Here is a 17,027-nt window from a genome sequence, read left to right on the forward strand (position 1 = left end):
TATACCCCACACCCCTCACTGTAACACACTAATATACCCCACACCCCTCACTGTAACACACTGATATATCCCACACACCTCGCTGTAACACACTGATATACCCCACACCCCACACTGTAACACACTGATATACCCCACACCCCTCACTGTAACACACTGATATACCCCACACCCCTCACTGTAACACACTGATATACCCCACACCCCTCACTGTAACACACTGATACACCCCACACCCCTCACTGTAACACACTGATATATCCCACACACCTCGCTGTAACACACTGATATACCCCACACCCCTCACTGTAACACACTGATACATCCCACACCCCTCACTGTAACACACTGATATACCCCACACCCCACACTGTAACACACTGATATACCCCACACCCCTCACTGTAACACACTGATATATCCCACACCCCTCACTGTAACACACTGATATATCCCACACCCCTCACTGTAACACACTGATATACCCCACACCCCTCACTGTAACACACTGATATATCCCCACACACCTCACTGTAACACACAGATATACCCCACACCCCTCACTGTAACACACTGATATACCCCACACCCCTCACTGTAACACACTGATATACCCCACACCCCTCACTGTAACACACTGATATATCCCACACCCCTCACTGTAACACACTGATATACCCCACACCCCTCACTGTAACACACTGATATATCCCACACCCCTCACTGTAACACACTGATATAGCCCACACCCCTCACTGTAACACACTGATATACCCCACACCCCTCACTGTAACACACTGATATATCCCACACCCCTCACTGTAACACACTGATATACCCCACACCCCTCACTGTAACACACTGATATACCCCTCACTGTAAGACACTGATATACCCCACACCCCTCGCTGTAACACACTGATATACCCCACACCCCTCGCTGTAACACACTGATATACCCCACACCCCTCGCTGGAACACACTGATAAATCCCTCACACCTCACTGTAACACACTGATATACCCCACACCCCTCGCTGTAACACACTGATATACCCCACACCCCTCAATGTAACACACTGATATACCCCACACCCCTCACTGTAACACACTGATATACCCCACACCCCTCGCTGTAACACACTGATATATCCCACATCCCTCACTGTAACACACTGATATACCCCACACCCCACACTGTAACACACTGATATACCCCACACCCCTCACTGTAACACACTGATATATCCCACACCCCTCACTGTAACACACTGATATATCCCCACACCCCTCACTGTAACACCCTTATATACCCCACACCCCTCACTGTAACACACTGATATACCCCACACCCCTCACTGTAACACCCTGATACACCCCACACCCCTCACTGTAACACCCTGATATAGCCCACACCCCTCACTGTAACACACCGATATACCCCACACCCCTCACTGTAACACCCTGATATAGCCCACACCCCTCCTGTAACACACTGATATACCCCACACCCCTCACTGTAACACACTGATATATCCCCACACCCCTCACTGTAACACCCTTATATACCCCACACCCCTCACTGTAACACACTGATATACCCCACACCCCTCACTGTAACACCCTGATACACCCCACACCCCTCACTGTAACACACTGATATACCCCACACCCCTCACTGTAACACACTGATATATCCCCACACCCCTCACTGTAACACACTGATATACCCCACACCCCTCACTGTAACACACTGATATATCCCCACACCCCTCACTGTAACACACTGATATACCCCACACCCCTCACTGTAACACACTGATATACCCCACACCCCTCATTGTAACACACTGATATACCCCACACCCCTCACTGTAACACACTGATATACCCAACACCCCTCACTGTAACACACTGATATACCCCACACCCCTCACTGTAACACCCTGATATACCCCACACCCCTCACTGTAACACACTAATATACCCCACACCCCTCACTGTAACACACTGATATATCCCACACACCTCGCTGTAACACACTGATATACCCCACACCCCACACTGTAACACACTGATATACCCCACACCCCTCACTGTAACACACTGATATATCCCACACCCCTCACTGTAACACACTGATATACCCCACACCCCTCACTGTAACACACTGATATACCCCACACCCCTCACTGTAACACACTGATACACCCCACACCCCTCACTGTAACACACTGATATACCCCACACCCCTCACTGTAACACACTGATATACCCCACACCCCTCACTGTAACACACTGATACACCCCACACCCCTCACTGTAACACACTGATATATCCCACACACCTCGCTGTAACACACTGATATATCCCACACCCCTCACTGTAACACACTGATATACCCCACACCCCTCACTGTAACACACTGATACACCCCACACCCCTCACTGTAACACACTGATATATCCCACACACCTCGCTGTAACACACTGATATACCCCACACCCCTCACTGTAACACACTGATACATCCCACACCCCTCACTGTAACACACTGATATACCCCACACCCCACACTGTAACACACTGATATACCCCACACCCCTCACTGTAACACACTGATATATCCCACACCCCTCACTGTAACACACTGATATACCCCACACCCCTCACTGTAACACACTGATATACCCCACACCCCTCACTGTAACACACTGATATATCCCCACACACCTCACTGTAACACACAGATATACCCCACACCCCTCACTGTAACACACTGATATACCCCACACCCCTCACAGTAACACACTGATATACCCCACACCCCTCACTGTAACACACTGATATACCCCACACCCCTCACTGTAACACACTGATATACCCCACACCCCTCACTGTAACACACTGATATATCCCACACCCCTCACTGTAACACACTGATATACCCCACACCCCTCACTGTAACACACTGATATATCCCCACACCCCTCACTGTAACACCCTTATATACCCCACACCCCTCACTGTAACACACTGATATACCCCACACCCCTCACTGTAACACACTGATATACCCCACACCCCTCACTGTAACACCCTGATACACCCCACACCCCTCACTGTAACACCCTGATATAGCCCACACCCCTCACTGTAACACACCGATATACCCCACACCCCTCACTGTAACACCCTGATATAGCCCACACCCCTCACTGTAACACACTGATATACCCCACACCCCTCACTGTAACACACTGATATATCCCCACACCCCTCACTGTAACACCCTTATATACCCCACACCCCTCACTGTAACACACTGATATACCCCACACCCCTCACTGTAACACCCTGATACACCCCACACCCCTCACTGTAACACACTGATATACCCCACACCCCTCACTGTAACACACTGATATATCCCCACACCCCTCACTGTAACACACTGATATACCCCACACCCCTCACTGTAACACACTGATATATCCCCACACCCCTCACTGTAACACACTGATATACCCCACACCCCTCACTGTAACACACTGATATACCCCACACCCCTCATTGTAACACACTGATATACCCCACACCCCTCACTGTAACACACTGATATACCCAACACCCCTCACTGTAACACACTGATATACCCCACACCCCTCACTGTAACACCCTGATATACCCCACACCCCTCACTGTAACACACTAATATACCCCACACCCCTCACTGTAACACACTGATATATCCCACACACCTCGCTGTAACACACTGATATACCCCACACCCCACACTGTAACACACTGATATACCCCACACCCCTCACTGTAACACACTGATATATCCCACACCCCTCACTGTAACACACTGATATACCCCACACCCCTCACTGTAACACACTGATATACCCCACACCCCTCACTGTAACACACTGATACACCCCACACCCCTCACTGTAACACACTGATATATCCCACACACCTCGCTGTAACACACTGATATACCCCACACCCCTCACTGTAACACACTGATACATCCCACACCCCTCACTGTAACACACTGATATACCCCACACCCCACACTGTAACACACTGATATACCCCACACCCCTCACTGTAACACACTGATATATCCCACACCCCTCACTGTAACACACTGATATATCCCACACCCCTCACTGTAACACACTGATATACCCCACACCCCTCACTGTAACACACTGATATACCCCACACCCCTCACTGTAACACACTGATATATCCCCACACACCTCACTGTAACACACAGATATACCCCACACCCCTCACTGTAACACTGATATACCCCACACCCCTCACAGTAACACACTGATATACCCCACACCCCTCACTGTAACACACTGATATACCCCACACCCCTCACTGTAACACACTGATATACCCCACACCCCTCACTGTAACACACTGATATATCCCACACCCCTCACTGTAACACACTGATATACCCCACACCCCTCACTGTAACACACTGATATATCCCACACCCCTCACTGTAACACACTGATATAGCCCACACCCCTCACTGTAACACACTGATATACCCCACACCCCTCACTGTAACACACTGATATATCCCACACCCCTCACTGTAACACACTGATATACCCCACACCCCTCGCTGCAACACACAGATATACCCCTCACTGTAAGACACTGATATACCCCACACCCCTCGCTGTAACACACTGATATACCCCACACCCCTCGCTGTAACACACTGATATACCCCACACCCCTCGCTGGAACACACTGATAAATCCCTCACACCTCACTGTAACACACTGATATACCCCACACCCCTCGCTGTAACACACTGATATACCCCACACCCCTCAATGTAACACCCTGATATACCCCACACCCCTCACTGTAACACACTGATATATTCCACATCCCTCACTGTAACACACAGATATACCCCACACCCCTCACTGTAACACACTGATATACCCCACACCCCTCACTGTAATATACTGATATATCTCACACCCCTCACTGTAACACACTGATATACCCCACACCCCTCACTGTAACACACAGATATACCCCACACCCCTCACTGTAACACACTGATATATCCCACACCCCTCACTGTAACACACTGATATACCCCACACCCCTCACTGTGACACACTGATATATCCCACACCCCTCACTGTAACACACAGATATATCCCACATCCCTCACTGTAACACACAGATATAGCCCACACCCCTCACTGTAACACACTGATATACCCCACACCCCTCACTGTAACACTCTGATATACCCCACACCCCTCACTGTTACATACAGATATACTCCACACCCCTCACTGTAACACACTGATATATCCCACACCCCTCACTGGAACACACTGATATACCCCACACCCCTCACTGTAACACACTGATATATCCCACACCCCTCACTGTAACACCCTGATATACCGCACACCCCTCACTGTAACACACTGATATAGCCCACACCCCACACTGTAACACACTGATATACCCCATCACCCCTCACTGTAACACACTGTTATACCCCACATCCCTCACTGTAACACAATGATATATCCCACACCCCTCTCTGTAACACTCAGAAATACCCCACACCCCTCACTGTAATACACTGATATATCCCCACACCCCTCACTGTTACACACTGATATAACCCACACCCCTCACTGTAACACACTGAGATATCCCACATCCCTCACTGTAACACACAGATATAGCCCACACCCCTCACTGTAACACACTGATATACCCCACACCCCTCACTGTAACACTCTGATATACCCCACACTCCTCACTGTAACACACAGATATAGCCCACACCCCTCACTGTAACACACTGATATACCCCACACCCCTCACTGTAACACACTGATATGCCGCACACCCCTCACTGTAACACACTGTTATACCCCACACCCCTCACTGTAACACACTGATATATCCCATACCCCTCACTGTAACACACTGATATACCCCACACCCCTCACTGTAACACACTGAAATACAGCATACACCTCACTGTAAGACAATGATATATCCCACACCCCTCACTGTAACACACTGATATATCCCACACTGTAACACACTGATATATCCCACATCCCTCACTGTATCACACTGATATACCCCACACCCCTCACTGTAACACACTGATATACCCCACACCCCTCACTGTAACACACAGATATACCCCACACCCCTCACTGTAACACTGATTTTTCCCACACCCCTCACAGTAACACACTGATATATCCCACACTCCTCACTGTAACACACAGATATATCCCACATCCCTCACTGTTACACACAGATATACCCCACACCCCTCACTGTAACACACTGATATATCCCACACCCCTCACTGTAACACACTGATATACCCCACATCCCTCACTGTAACACACTGATATATCCCACACCCCTCACTGTAACACCCTGATATACCCCACACCCCTCACTGTAACACACTGATATACCCCACACCCCTCACTGTAACACACTGTTATACCTCACACCCCTCACTGTAACACACTGATATATCCCACACCCCTCACTGTAACCACTGATATAGCCCACACCCCACACTGTAACACACTGATATACCCCATCACCCACACTGTAACACACTGAAATACAGCATACCCCTCACTGTAACACACTGATATACCCCACACCCCTCACTGTAACACAATGATATATCCCACACCCCTCTCTGTAACACTCAGAAATACCCCACACCCCTCACTGTAACACACTGATATATCCCCACACCCCTCACTGTTACACACTGATATGTCCCCACCCCTCACTGTAACACACTGATATACCCCACACCCCTCACTGTAACACACTGATATAACCCACACCCCTCACTGTAACACACTGAGATATCCCACATCCCTCACTGTAACACACAGATATAGCCCACACCCCTCACTGTAACACACTGATATACCCCACACCCCTCACTGTAACACACTGATATACCCCACACCCCTCACTGTAACACACTGATATATCCCACACACCTCACTGTAACACACTGATATATCCCACACCCCTCACTGTAACACCCTGATATACCCCACACCCCTCACTGTAACACACTGATATACCCCACACCCCTCACTGTAACACACTGTTATACCTCACACCCCTCACTGTAACACACTGATATATCCCACACCCCTCACTGTAACCACTGATATAGCCCACACCCCACACTGTAACACACTGATATACCCCATCACCCACACTGTAACACACTGAAATACAGCATACCCCTCACTGTAACACACTGATATACCCCACACCCCTCACTGTAACACAATGATATATCCCACACCCCTCTCTGTAACACTCAGAAATACCCCACACCCCTCACTGTAACACACTGATATATCCCCACACCCCTCACTGTTACACACTGATATGTCCCCACCCCTCACTGTAACACACTGATATACCCCACACCCCTCACTGTAACACACTGATATAACCCACACCCCTCACTGTAACACACTGAGATATCCCACATCCCTCACTGTAACACACAGATATAGCCCACACCCCTCACTGTAACACACTGATATACCCCACACCCCTCACTGTAACACTCTGATATACCCCACACCCCTCACTGTAACACACAGATATAGCCCACACCCCTCACTGTAACACACTGTTATACCCCACACCCCTCACTGTAACACACTGATGTATCCCACACCCCTCACTGTAACACCCTGATATACCCCACACCCCTCATTGTAACACACTGATATACCCCACACCCCTCACTGTAACACACTGATATACCCCACACCCCTCACTGTAACACACTGATATACCCAACACCCCTCACTGTAACACACTGAAATACAGCATACACCTCACTGTAAGACAATGATATATCCCACACCCCTCACTGTAACACACTGATATATCCCACACCCCACACTGTAACACACTGATATATCCCACACCCCTCACTGTATCACACTGATATACCCCACACCCCTCACTGTAACACACAGATATACCCCACACCCCTCACTGTAACACACTGATATACCCCACACCCCTGACTGTAACACACTGATATATCCCACACCCCTCACTGTAACACACTGATATACCCCACACCCCTCACTGTAACACACAGATATACCCCACACCCCACACTGTAACACACTGATATACCCCACACCCCTCACTGGAACACACAGATATATCCCACACCCCTCACTATAACACGCCGATATACCCTACACCCCTCACTGTAACACACTGATATACCCCACACCCCTCACCGGAACACACAGATATACCCCACACCCCACACTGTAACACACTGATATACCCCACACCCCTCACTGGAACACACAGATATATCCCACACCCCTCACTATAACACGCCGATATACCCTACACCCCTCACTGTAACACACTGATATACCGCACACCCCTCTCTGTAACACACTGATATACCCCACACCCCTCACTGTAACACACTGATATACCCCACACCCCTCTCTGTAACACACCGATATATCCCACACTCCTCACTGTAACACACTGATATAACCCACACCCCTCACTGTAACACACTGATATACCCCACACCCCTCACTGTAACACACCGATATACCCCACACCCCTCACTGTAACACACTGATATACCCCACACCCCTCACTGTAACACACTGATATATCCCACACCCCTCACTGTAACACACTGATATATCCCACACCCCTCACTGTAACACACTGACAGATCCCGGTTTCCCCACCCCTGGGGGTTTTGGGGAAAGAGGTCCCGCAGCAGGGTTGTGGAGTCAGCCATGCCCCCCCCGACGCACGGCCCAGGCGGATGGGCTTAATGGCCTCTCCCTGTGCTGTCTTCTCACCTGACTGAAGAGTGCGTTGAGGAAGGGCGAGTACATTTTCGTGGTGAGCGAGGGGGTGTCGCTGTTCTTCCTCTGGGTCCTGGTGGTGCCCCGGGGCGTCTCGCCCCCGCGCCCGCTCTCCCGGAAGCTGACCGAGGGGGTCTCGCTCCCCCTCCTGCTCCTGCTGCCCCCTGCCTCTCCCCCTTCCCCTGGCCCATCAGCCAGCCCTGCCCCCTCCCTCCTGCCCGTCTGACGCAAGGCTGACTTGATGGGTCGCTCCCTGGGGGTCTCTGTGCCCCTTCGACCGGCCCCTTGCCCTGCCCCGGTCCCTGGGGGGCCCCTTGGCCTCTCTCGTTTTGACATCAGTGCCCTCACTCGCTGCTCCCCGTGTGAGGCCGGTGTGAGGCCGGTGTGAGCCCGGTGACCGGTGAGGCCGGTGTGAGCCCGGTGTGAGGCCGGTGTGAGGCCGGTGTGAGCCCGGTGTGAGGCCGGTGTGAGCCCGGTGACCGGTGAGGCCGGTGTGAGCCCGGTGTGAGGCCGGTGTGAGCCCGGTGTGAGCCCGGTGACCGGTGAGAGGCCGGTGTGAGGCCGGTGTGAGCCCGGTGAGGCCGGTGTGAGGCCGGTGTGAGCCCGGTGACCGGTGAGGCCGGTGTGAGGCCGGTGTGAGCCCGGTGTGAGGCCGGTGTGAGCCCGGTGACCGGTGAGGCCGGTGTGAGCCCGGTGTGAGGCCGGTGTGAGCCCGGTGTGAGCCCGGTGACCGGTGAGGCCGGTGTGAGGCCGGTGTGAGCCCGGTGTGAGCCCGGTGAGGCCGGTGTGAGCCCGGTGTGAGGCCGGTGTGAGCCCGGTGACCGGTGAGGCCGGTGTGAGCCCGGTGTGAGGCCGGTGTGAGCCCGGTGAGGCCGGTGTGAGCCCGGTGTGAGGCCGGTGATCCGGGAGGCAGGTGTTATCGGGGATTAAGCTCTCAGCTCAGCGCGGTCTTCCTGTTAAAGCTCATTATCTCACTGTGAGCGCACATCAGCAACACACTGACAGCCCCCTCCCCCTCCCTCCATCTCTCTCCCCCTCCCCCTCTCCCTCTCCTCCTCTCCCTCTCTCCCCCTTTCCCCCCTCCCTCCCATTTCCCCTCCCCCCTCCCTCCATCTCGCTCGCTCTCTCTAGCCCCCTCTCCATTTCCCTTCCCCCTCCACCCCTCCCCCCCACTCCCCCCTCTCCCCCTCCCTATCTCCCTCCATCCATCACCCCTCCTCCCCATCGCCCACCCAACATCCCCCCCGCCCTTTCCCTTCACTTCTCCTCCTCCCTATCTCCCCCTACTCCTCCCCCTCTCTCCCCTCCCCTCCCCCTCCCTCCATCTCCCACTCTCCCCCTCCATCGCTCACCTCCCCCTCCCCCTCCATCCATCACTCCACCTCCTCCTCACTCTCCCCCTCCCCACCCCCTCTCCCACTCCACCTCCCTCGCCCTCTCCCTCCTTCTCCCCCTCCATCTCTCCCCTTCCCCCTCCCCTTCTCTCCCTCACTCCCTCCCCCTCCCTCTCTCCCTCTTCCTCCCTCCATTTCTCTCTCCCTCTCCTCCTCTCCCTCTCTCTCTCTCCCTCCATCTCTCTCTCTCCCTCTTCCTCCCTCCATTTCTCTCTCCCCTCTCCTCCTCTCCCTCTCTCTCTCTCCCTCCATCTCTCTGTCTCTCTCTCTCTCCACCCCTCCTCCTCTCCCTCTCTCTCTCTCCCTCTCTCTCTCTCTCCACCCCTCCTCCTCTCCCTCTCTCTCTCTCCCTCTCTCTCTCTCTCCACCCCTCCTCCTCTCCCTCTCTGTATCTCCCTTTCCCTCCATCTCTCCCCCTCCCCATCTCCCTCCCCCTCTCCCTCCATCTCTCCCCTCTCCCTCTCCCATCTCCCCCTGGCCCATTCACCTTCCCTCTCTCCCACTCTCCATCTCCCTCTGTCTCTCTCGGCCTATCCCCCTGTCTCTCCCCCCACACTCCCCCAATGTCTTTGCTTCTCGATCCCTCACTCTCTCTGTGTCTCTGTCTCACCCAATCCCCCCTGGGTCTGTTCCTCTCTCTCTCTCTCTCTCTCTCTCTCTCTCTCCCTCTCTCTCTTGACCCTGGCCTTTCTGTCCCTCTCTTCCTTTCTCACTCACCGTCTCCGTCCGGATCACCAAGTATTCCGGTTTTCGGTGCAAGGTCAGAATATCACCGTGGGAACAGACTGAATAAAATTCACTGACATTAACACAACTACAGGTCAGTGCTGAGGCAGTGGGCACTGTCGGGGGGTCAGTGCTGAGGGAGTGGGCACTGTCGGAGGGTCAGTGCTGAGGGAGTGCCGCACTGTCGGAGGGTCAGTGCTGAGGGAGTGGGCACTGTCGGAGGTCAGTGCTGAGGGAGTGCCGCACTGTCGGAGGGACAGTGCTGAGGGAGTGGGCACTGTCGGAGGGTCAGTGCTGAGGGAGTGGGCACTGTCGGAGGGTCAGTGCTGAGGGAGTGGGCACTGTCGGAGGGACAGTGCTGAGGGAGTGGGCACTGTCGGAGGGTCAGTGCTGAGGGAGTGGGCACTGTCGGAGGGTCAGTGCTGAGGGAGTGGGCACTGTCGGAGGGTCAGTGCTGAGGGAGCGGGCACTGTCGGAGGGTCAGTGCTGAGGGAGCGGGCACTGTCGGAGGGTCAGTGCTGAGGGAGCGGGCACTGTCGGAGGGTCAGTGCTGAGGGAGTGGGCACTGTCGGAGGGTCAGTGCTGAGGGAGCGGGCACTGTCGGAGGGTCAGTGCTGAGGGAGCGGGCACTGTCGGAGGGTCAGTGCTGAGGGAGCGGGCACTGTCGGAGGGTCAGTGCTGAGGGAGCGGGCACTGTCGGAGGGTCAGTGCTGAGGGAGTGGGCACTGTCGGGGGGTCAGTGCTGAGGGAGTGGGCACTGTCGGAGGGTCAGTGCTGAGGGAGTGCCGCACTGTCGGAGGGTCAGTGCTGAGGGAGTGCCGCACTGTCGGAGGGTCAGTGCTGAGGGAGTGGGCACTGTCGGAGGGTCAGTGCTGAGGGAGTGGGCACTGTCGGAGGGTCAGTGCTGAGGGAGTGGGCACTGTCGGGGGGTCAGTGCTGAGGGAGTGGGCACTGCCGGGGCGTCAGTGCTGAGGGAGTGGGCACTGTCGGAGGGTCAGTGCTGAGGGAGTGGACACTGTCGGAGGGTCAGTGCTGAGGGAGTGGGCACTGTCGGGGGTCAGTGCTGAGGGAGTGGGCACTGTCGGGGGGTCAGTGCTGAGGGAGTGGGCACTGTCGGAGGGTCAGTGCTGAGGGAGTGCCGCACTGTCGGAGGGTCAGTGCTGAGGGAGTGCCGCACTGTCGGAGGGTCAGTGCTGAGGGAGTGGGCACTGTCGGAGGGTCAGTGCTGAGGGAGTGGGCACTGTCGGAGGGTCAGTGCTGAGGGAGTGGGCACTGTCGGGGGGTCAGTGCTGAGGGAGTGGGCACTGCCGGGGCGTCAGTGCTGAGGGAGTGTGCACTGTCGGAGGGTCAGTGCTGAGGGAGTGGACACTGTCGGAGGGTCAGTGCTGAGGGAGCGGGCACTGTCGGAGGGTCAGTGCTGAGGGAGCGGACACTGTCGGAGGGTCAGTGCTGAGGGAGCGGGCACTGTCGGAGGGTCAGTGCTGAGGGAGCGGACACTGTCGGAGGGTCAGTGCTGAGGGAGCGGGCACTGTCGGAGGGTCAGTGCTGAGGGAGCGGGCACTGTCGGAGGGTCAGTGCTGAGGGAGCGGGCACTGTCGGAGGGTCAGTTCTGAGGGAGTGGGCACTGTCGGAGGGTCAGTGCTGAGGGAGTGGGCCCTGTCGGAGGGTCAGTGCTGAGGGAGTGCGCACTGTCGGAGGGTCAGTGCTGAGGGAGTGGGCACTGTCGGAGGGTCAGTGCTGAGGGAGTGGGCACTGTCGGAGGGTCAGTGCTGAGAGAGTGTGCACTGTCGGAGGGTCAGTGCTGAGGGAGTGGACACTGTCGGAGGGTCAGTGCTGAGGGAGTGGGCACTGTCGGAGGGTCAGTGCTGAGGGAGTGGACACTGTCGGAGGGTCAGTGCTGAGGGAGTGGGCACTGTCGGAGGTCAGTGCTGAGGGAGGGGGCACTGTCGGAGGGTCAGTGCTGAGGGAGCAGGCACTGTCGGAGGGTCAGTTCTGAGGGAGTGGGCACTGTCGGAGGGTCAGTGCTGAGGGAGTGGGCACTGTCGGAGGGTCAGTGCTGAGGGAGTGGGCACTGTCGGAGGGTCAGTGCTGAGGGAGTGGGCACTGTCGGAGGGTCGGTGCTGAGGGAGTGGGCACTGTCGGAGGGTCAGTGTTGAGGGAGTGCCTGGCACGACCCCTGGGTACGTGTGGGGAGGGGGTGTGGTGTGTCACGTCGCTGTATGTGGGATCTTTCTATGCCGCAGCCCACCTGCTGACTTTCTGACCGTTACTGAGCGACGTCCGGGCACTTCCTGTGTCGGTTGCACCACGTCCTGACAGAGTTTGCCTTCGCCTCACGCCTCCCTCTCCCTCACGTCTCCCTCTCTCTCACATCTCCCTCGACCCTCGACCCTCCCCCCCCCCCCCCCCCAGGTCTGCCGTTTCGGATCTGCCCTCCCCCTCGACCCTGCCCGCCCGTTGCTGCCTTCCTGCCAACCGCTGAATCAACTCCTCCCCCCTCCTCCTCCTCCCTGTTTGTTTCTCATTGCCCGCCCGCCCTCCTCTTGATACTTCACATCCTCCTCAGGTCCAGCAGCCTCACCCTCGCTCTGGGATCGCACTGTGCATCCTGCTGCTCCCCCTCCCCCAGCTGCGGACAACACCACCTCGCTCCCTCCCTCCCACCCTCCCAACCTGGATCGGAGCCAGGGGCCACACGTAAACTGGCCATTCGGTCTCTCTCTACCCTTCTATCCCCTTGGCCAATGGGGATTTGGTGACAGGTAGGTGTCTCTCGCTGGGGAGGGTCATGTCCACTCCTCCTCATCCTCACCCTCCCCTCACTACCCCCCCTTCCCCCTCAATATCCCACCCTCCCCCTCACTCTCCCTCCTTCCCCGTTTCTATCCTTCCCTCCCCCTCTCTACCTCTCCCTCCCCCTCACTCTTCCTCCTTCCCCCTCACTATCCCTCCCTCCTCCTCACTACCCCTCCCTCTCCCTCTCTATCCCTCCCTCCCACTATCCCTCCCTCCTCCTCTCAACCCCTCCCTTCACCCTCTCTATCCCTCCCTCCCCTCACTCTCCCTCCCCCTCTACCCCTCCCTCCCCCCCTCACTATCCCTCCTTCCCCCTCACTATCCCCCCCTCCTCCTCACTACCCCTCCTTTCCCCTCACTGCCCCTCACTATCCCTCCTTCCCCCCTCCCTCCCCCTCCCTCCTTTCCCCTCACTACCTAGGAAACAGGGAGGGAGTTGACAGTGTATTATTCAGAGAGAGAGAGAGATGGGGGGAGAGATGGGGGGAGAGAGGGGGGAGAGATGGGGTGGTCGAGCGAGTGAGAGAGACACAGAAAGGGACAGACAGAGAAAGACAGAGAGAACGCGACAGAGAGAGAGAGGGAGAGAGGGAGAGAGATGGGGGGTCGAGGGAGTGAGAGTGAGAGACACAGAAAGGGACAGAGAGAGAGAACGCAACAGAGAGAGAGAGAGAGGGAGAGAGGGAGAGAGATGGGGGGTCGAGGGAGTGAGAGTGAGAGACACAGAAAGGGACAGAGAGAGAGAGAGAGAGAGAACGCGACAGAGAGAGAGAGAAAACGTGATAGAGAGAGGGGGAGAACAAGATAGAGAGAGAGAGAGTGGGAGTGAGAGACAGAGACATGGAGAGCGCTACAGAGAGAGAGAGAGAGAGAGAATGCGATAGAGGAAGCCGGAGTCAGAGAGACAGAGAGATAGAGAATGAGACAGAGAGAGAGAGACAGAAAGGGAGAGGGACAGATGGAGAGAGAGAGAGTGAGACTGGATAGAGGGAGGGAGCAAGATGGAGTGGAAATGTGTGTGTGAGAGAGAGAGAGACAGAGACAGAGAGAGAGTGATAATGTGAGACGGTGAGTGCGTGTGTGAGAGAGAGAGAGAGAGATAAATGCACAGAGTGTGACAGAGAGAGTGACAGAGAGATGGAGAGAGAGAGAGAGAGAGAGAGAGAGAGGGACAGAAGGAGAAAGACACAGAGAGAGAGAGAGGCTGACACAGTGAGGGAGACAGAGAGTGTGTTATGTTCCTGTTCCTTCACTGCTCCTGGATCACAACCACCATTCAGCCCCTTCCCCAGCCTGTCCCACACAGGGGGAACAGCACCAGGCCATTCAGCCCCTTCCCCAGCCTGTCCCACACAGGGGGAACAGCACCAGGCCATTCAGCCCCTTCCTAGGCCTGATCAATGGCCTACCTTCTCACTCGGTCTCTCTTTGCTCCCAGTGGCGTGCCTGAACTTTGACCTGTGGATATGAGATCATGGCCCGCGCCTCTCAGTCCAGGCGTGGCCTGGCGGACAACGACAGCCTGAACAGTGCGGTGGAGGAGCTGACCGACACCCTGAGCGTGAGGCTGGACCTCAACGCCGACGACGCGAGCTCCATCGGCTCCGACTCCGAGATCAACGGAGCGCCCGCCTACCGCCAGACAGACAAATACGGCTTCATCGGCGGCTCGCAGTTCACCGGAGAGTGAGTACCAGTTACCACGGCAACACCGCCGTGTCCCCAAATCGCCGCTGGCTCCGTTACCACGGGAACCTGGAACCGACCCACTCCCAACCTATTGGTGATGACGATGGGAATGGCCCTGGTGCCAGTCAGTATTAGAGTAGGCCCAATCCCTCCCAATGCGCCTGTTAGTGTGGGGGGACAGGGGTAACATTACAGGCCCGCCTCAGGCCTGTTACCACGGACACCCGGCCTGTTTATCCCCAGTCGGTCACAACGTTATCGTAGAGACAGGGGGAATAGGCCTAAACACCCGCTTTGAGCTTGTTATTATGGACACCCAGCCTGCTTATCCCCAGTCGGTCACAACGTTACCATAGAGACAGAGGGAATAGGCCTAAATTCCCTCTTCGGGCCTGTTACCATGGACAGCCGGCCTGTTTATCCCCAGTTTGTCACAATGTTATCGTAGACACGGGGAATAGGCCTAAAAACCCACTTCGGTCCTGTTACCACGGACACCCGGCCTATTTATCCCCAGTCAGTCACAACGTTATCATAGAGAAGGGGGAATAGGCCTAAGCACCCTCTTCGGGCCTGTTACCATGGACATCCAGCCTGCTTATCCCCAGTTGGTCACAACGTTATCATAGACACAGGAGGAATAGGCCTAAATTCCCTCTTCAGGCCTGTTACCATGGAGACCTGGCCTGTTTATTGCCAGTCAGTCACAACGTTATCATAGAGGCAGAGGGAAAAGGCCTAAACGCCCTCTTTGGGCCTGTTACCATGGAGACCTGGCCTGTTTATCCCCAGTCAGTCACAACGTTATCGTAGAGATGAGGGGATTAGGCCTAAATGCCCTCTTCGGGCCTGTTACCATGGGCACCCGGCCTGTTTATCCCCAGTCACACACAGCGTTATCATAAAAACGAAGGAATCAGCCTAACTTCCCTCCTGGGGCCTGTTACCATGGACATAGCTCAATACCGTCAGGGGTGAGGTATTGGGGGAGGGGAGAGGGGTGAGACTGCTCCAGCCCTGTACTAGGGGTGGAGGGGCTGCCCCCTGGCCTGGGCATCGCCATTAGCCCCAGTCAGGCCTTAGGCCTCAGGCCTGGGCGGTGACACTCAGGCGATGAGGCTGAGCTATTTCGAAGAGCAGTTTAATCAGCCCTCCAGCACACCCCTCACCACATCCTGTCATCAGTATCACAGCCACCCTGGCTTTACACGGGACTTGTGGTTAAAGGTTGAGATGAAGGCAAGATGAAAGAGGAAGTGCGAACTCAGAGAGGCACCGGCCTCACCCCAGCCCGAGAGATGGCTCCTCGGTGTTAGCACAGCACCTGGGTCCCCCCTCTCTCTGTGTCCTGTCACAGTGTGAGAGCACAGAGTCTATTCATCATCCAGTCTGTCTCAGGCAGGGAGGGTGAGCACACGGTGTTGGCCGGGGGAGGTAGAGACACAGAGAGAGAGAGAGAGGGG

The 17,027-nt window shown here is 55.3% G+C and overlaps 1 protein-coding gene across 1 annotated transcript in view; it reads left to right on the forward strand.

Moving 5' to 3' along the window:
• Positions 1-13,561: 13,561 nt before the first annotated feature.
• The window catches only part of LOC132814595 (TBC1 domain family member 10B-like), a 32,547-nt gene continuing 29,081 nt past the window's right edge, over positions 13,562-17,027 (forward strand). Inside the window, exons 1-2 of the mRNA XM_060823540.1 lie at positions 13,562-13,841; positions 15,314-15,561. Of these exons, the coding sequence (XP_060679523.1) occupies positions 15,350-15,561 (212 nt within the window). The 5' untranslated portion in view covers positions 13,562-13,841; positions 15,314-15,349. The remainder of the gene's footprint in view (positions 13,842-15,313; positions 15,562-17,027) is intronic.

Source organism: Hemiscyllium ocellatum, unplaced genomic scaffold, assembly GCF_020745735.1.
Source record: "Hemiscyllium ocellatum isolate sHemOce1 unplaced genomic scaffold, sHemOce1.pat.X.cur. scaffold_871_pat_ctg1, whole genome shotgun sequence".
Taxonomy (NCBI): domain Eukaryota; kingdom Metazoa; phylum Chordata; class Chondrichthyes; order Orectolobiformes; family Hemiscylliidae; genus Hemiscyllium; species Hemiscyllium ocellatum.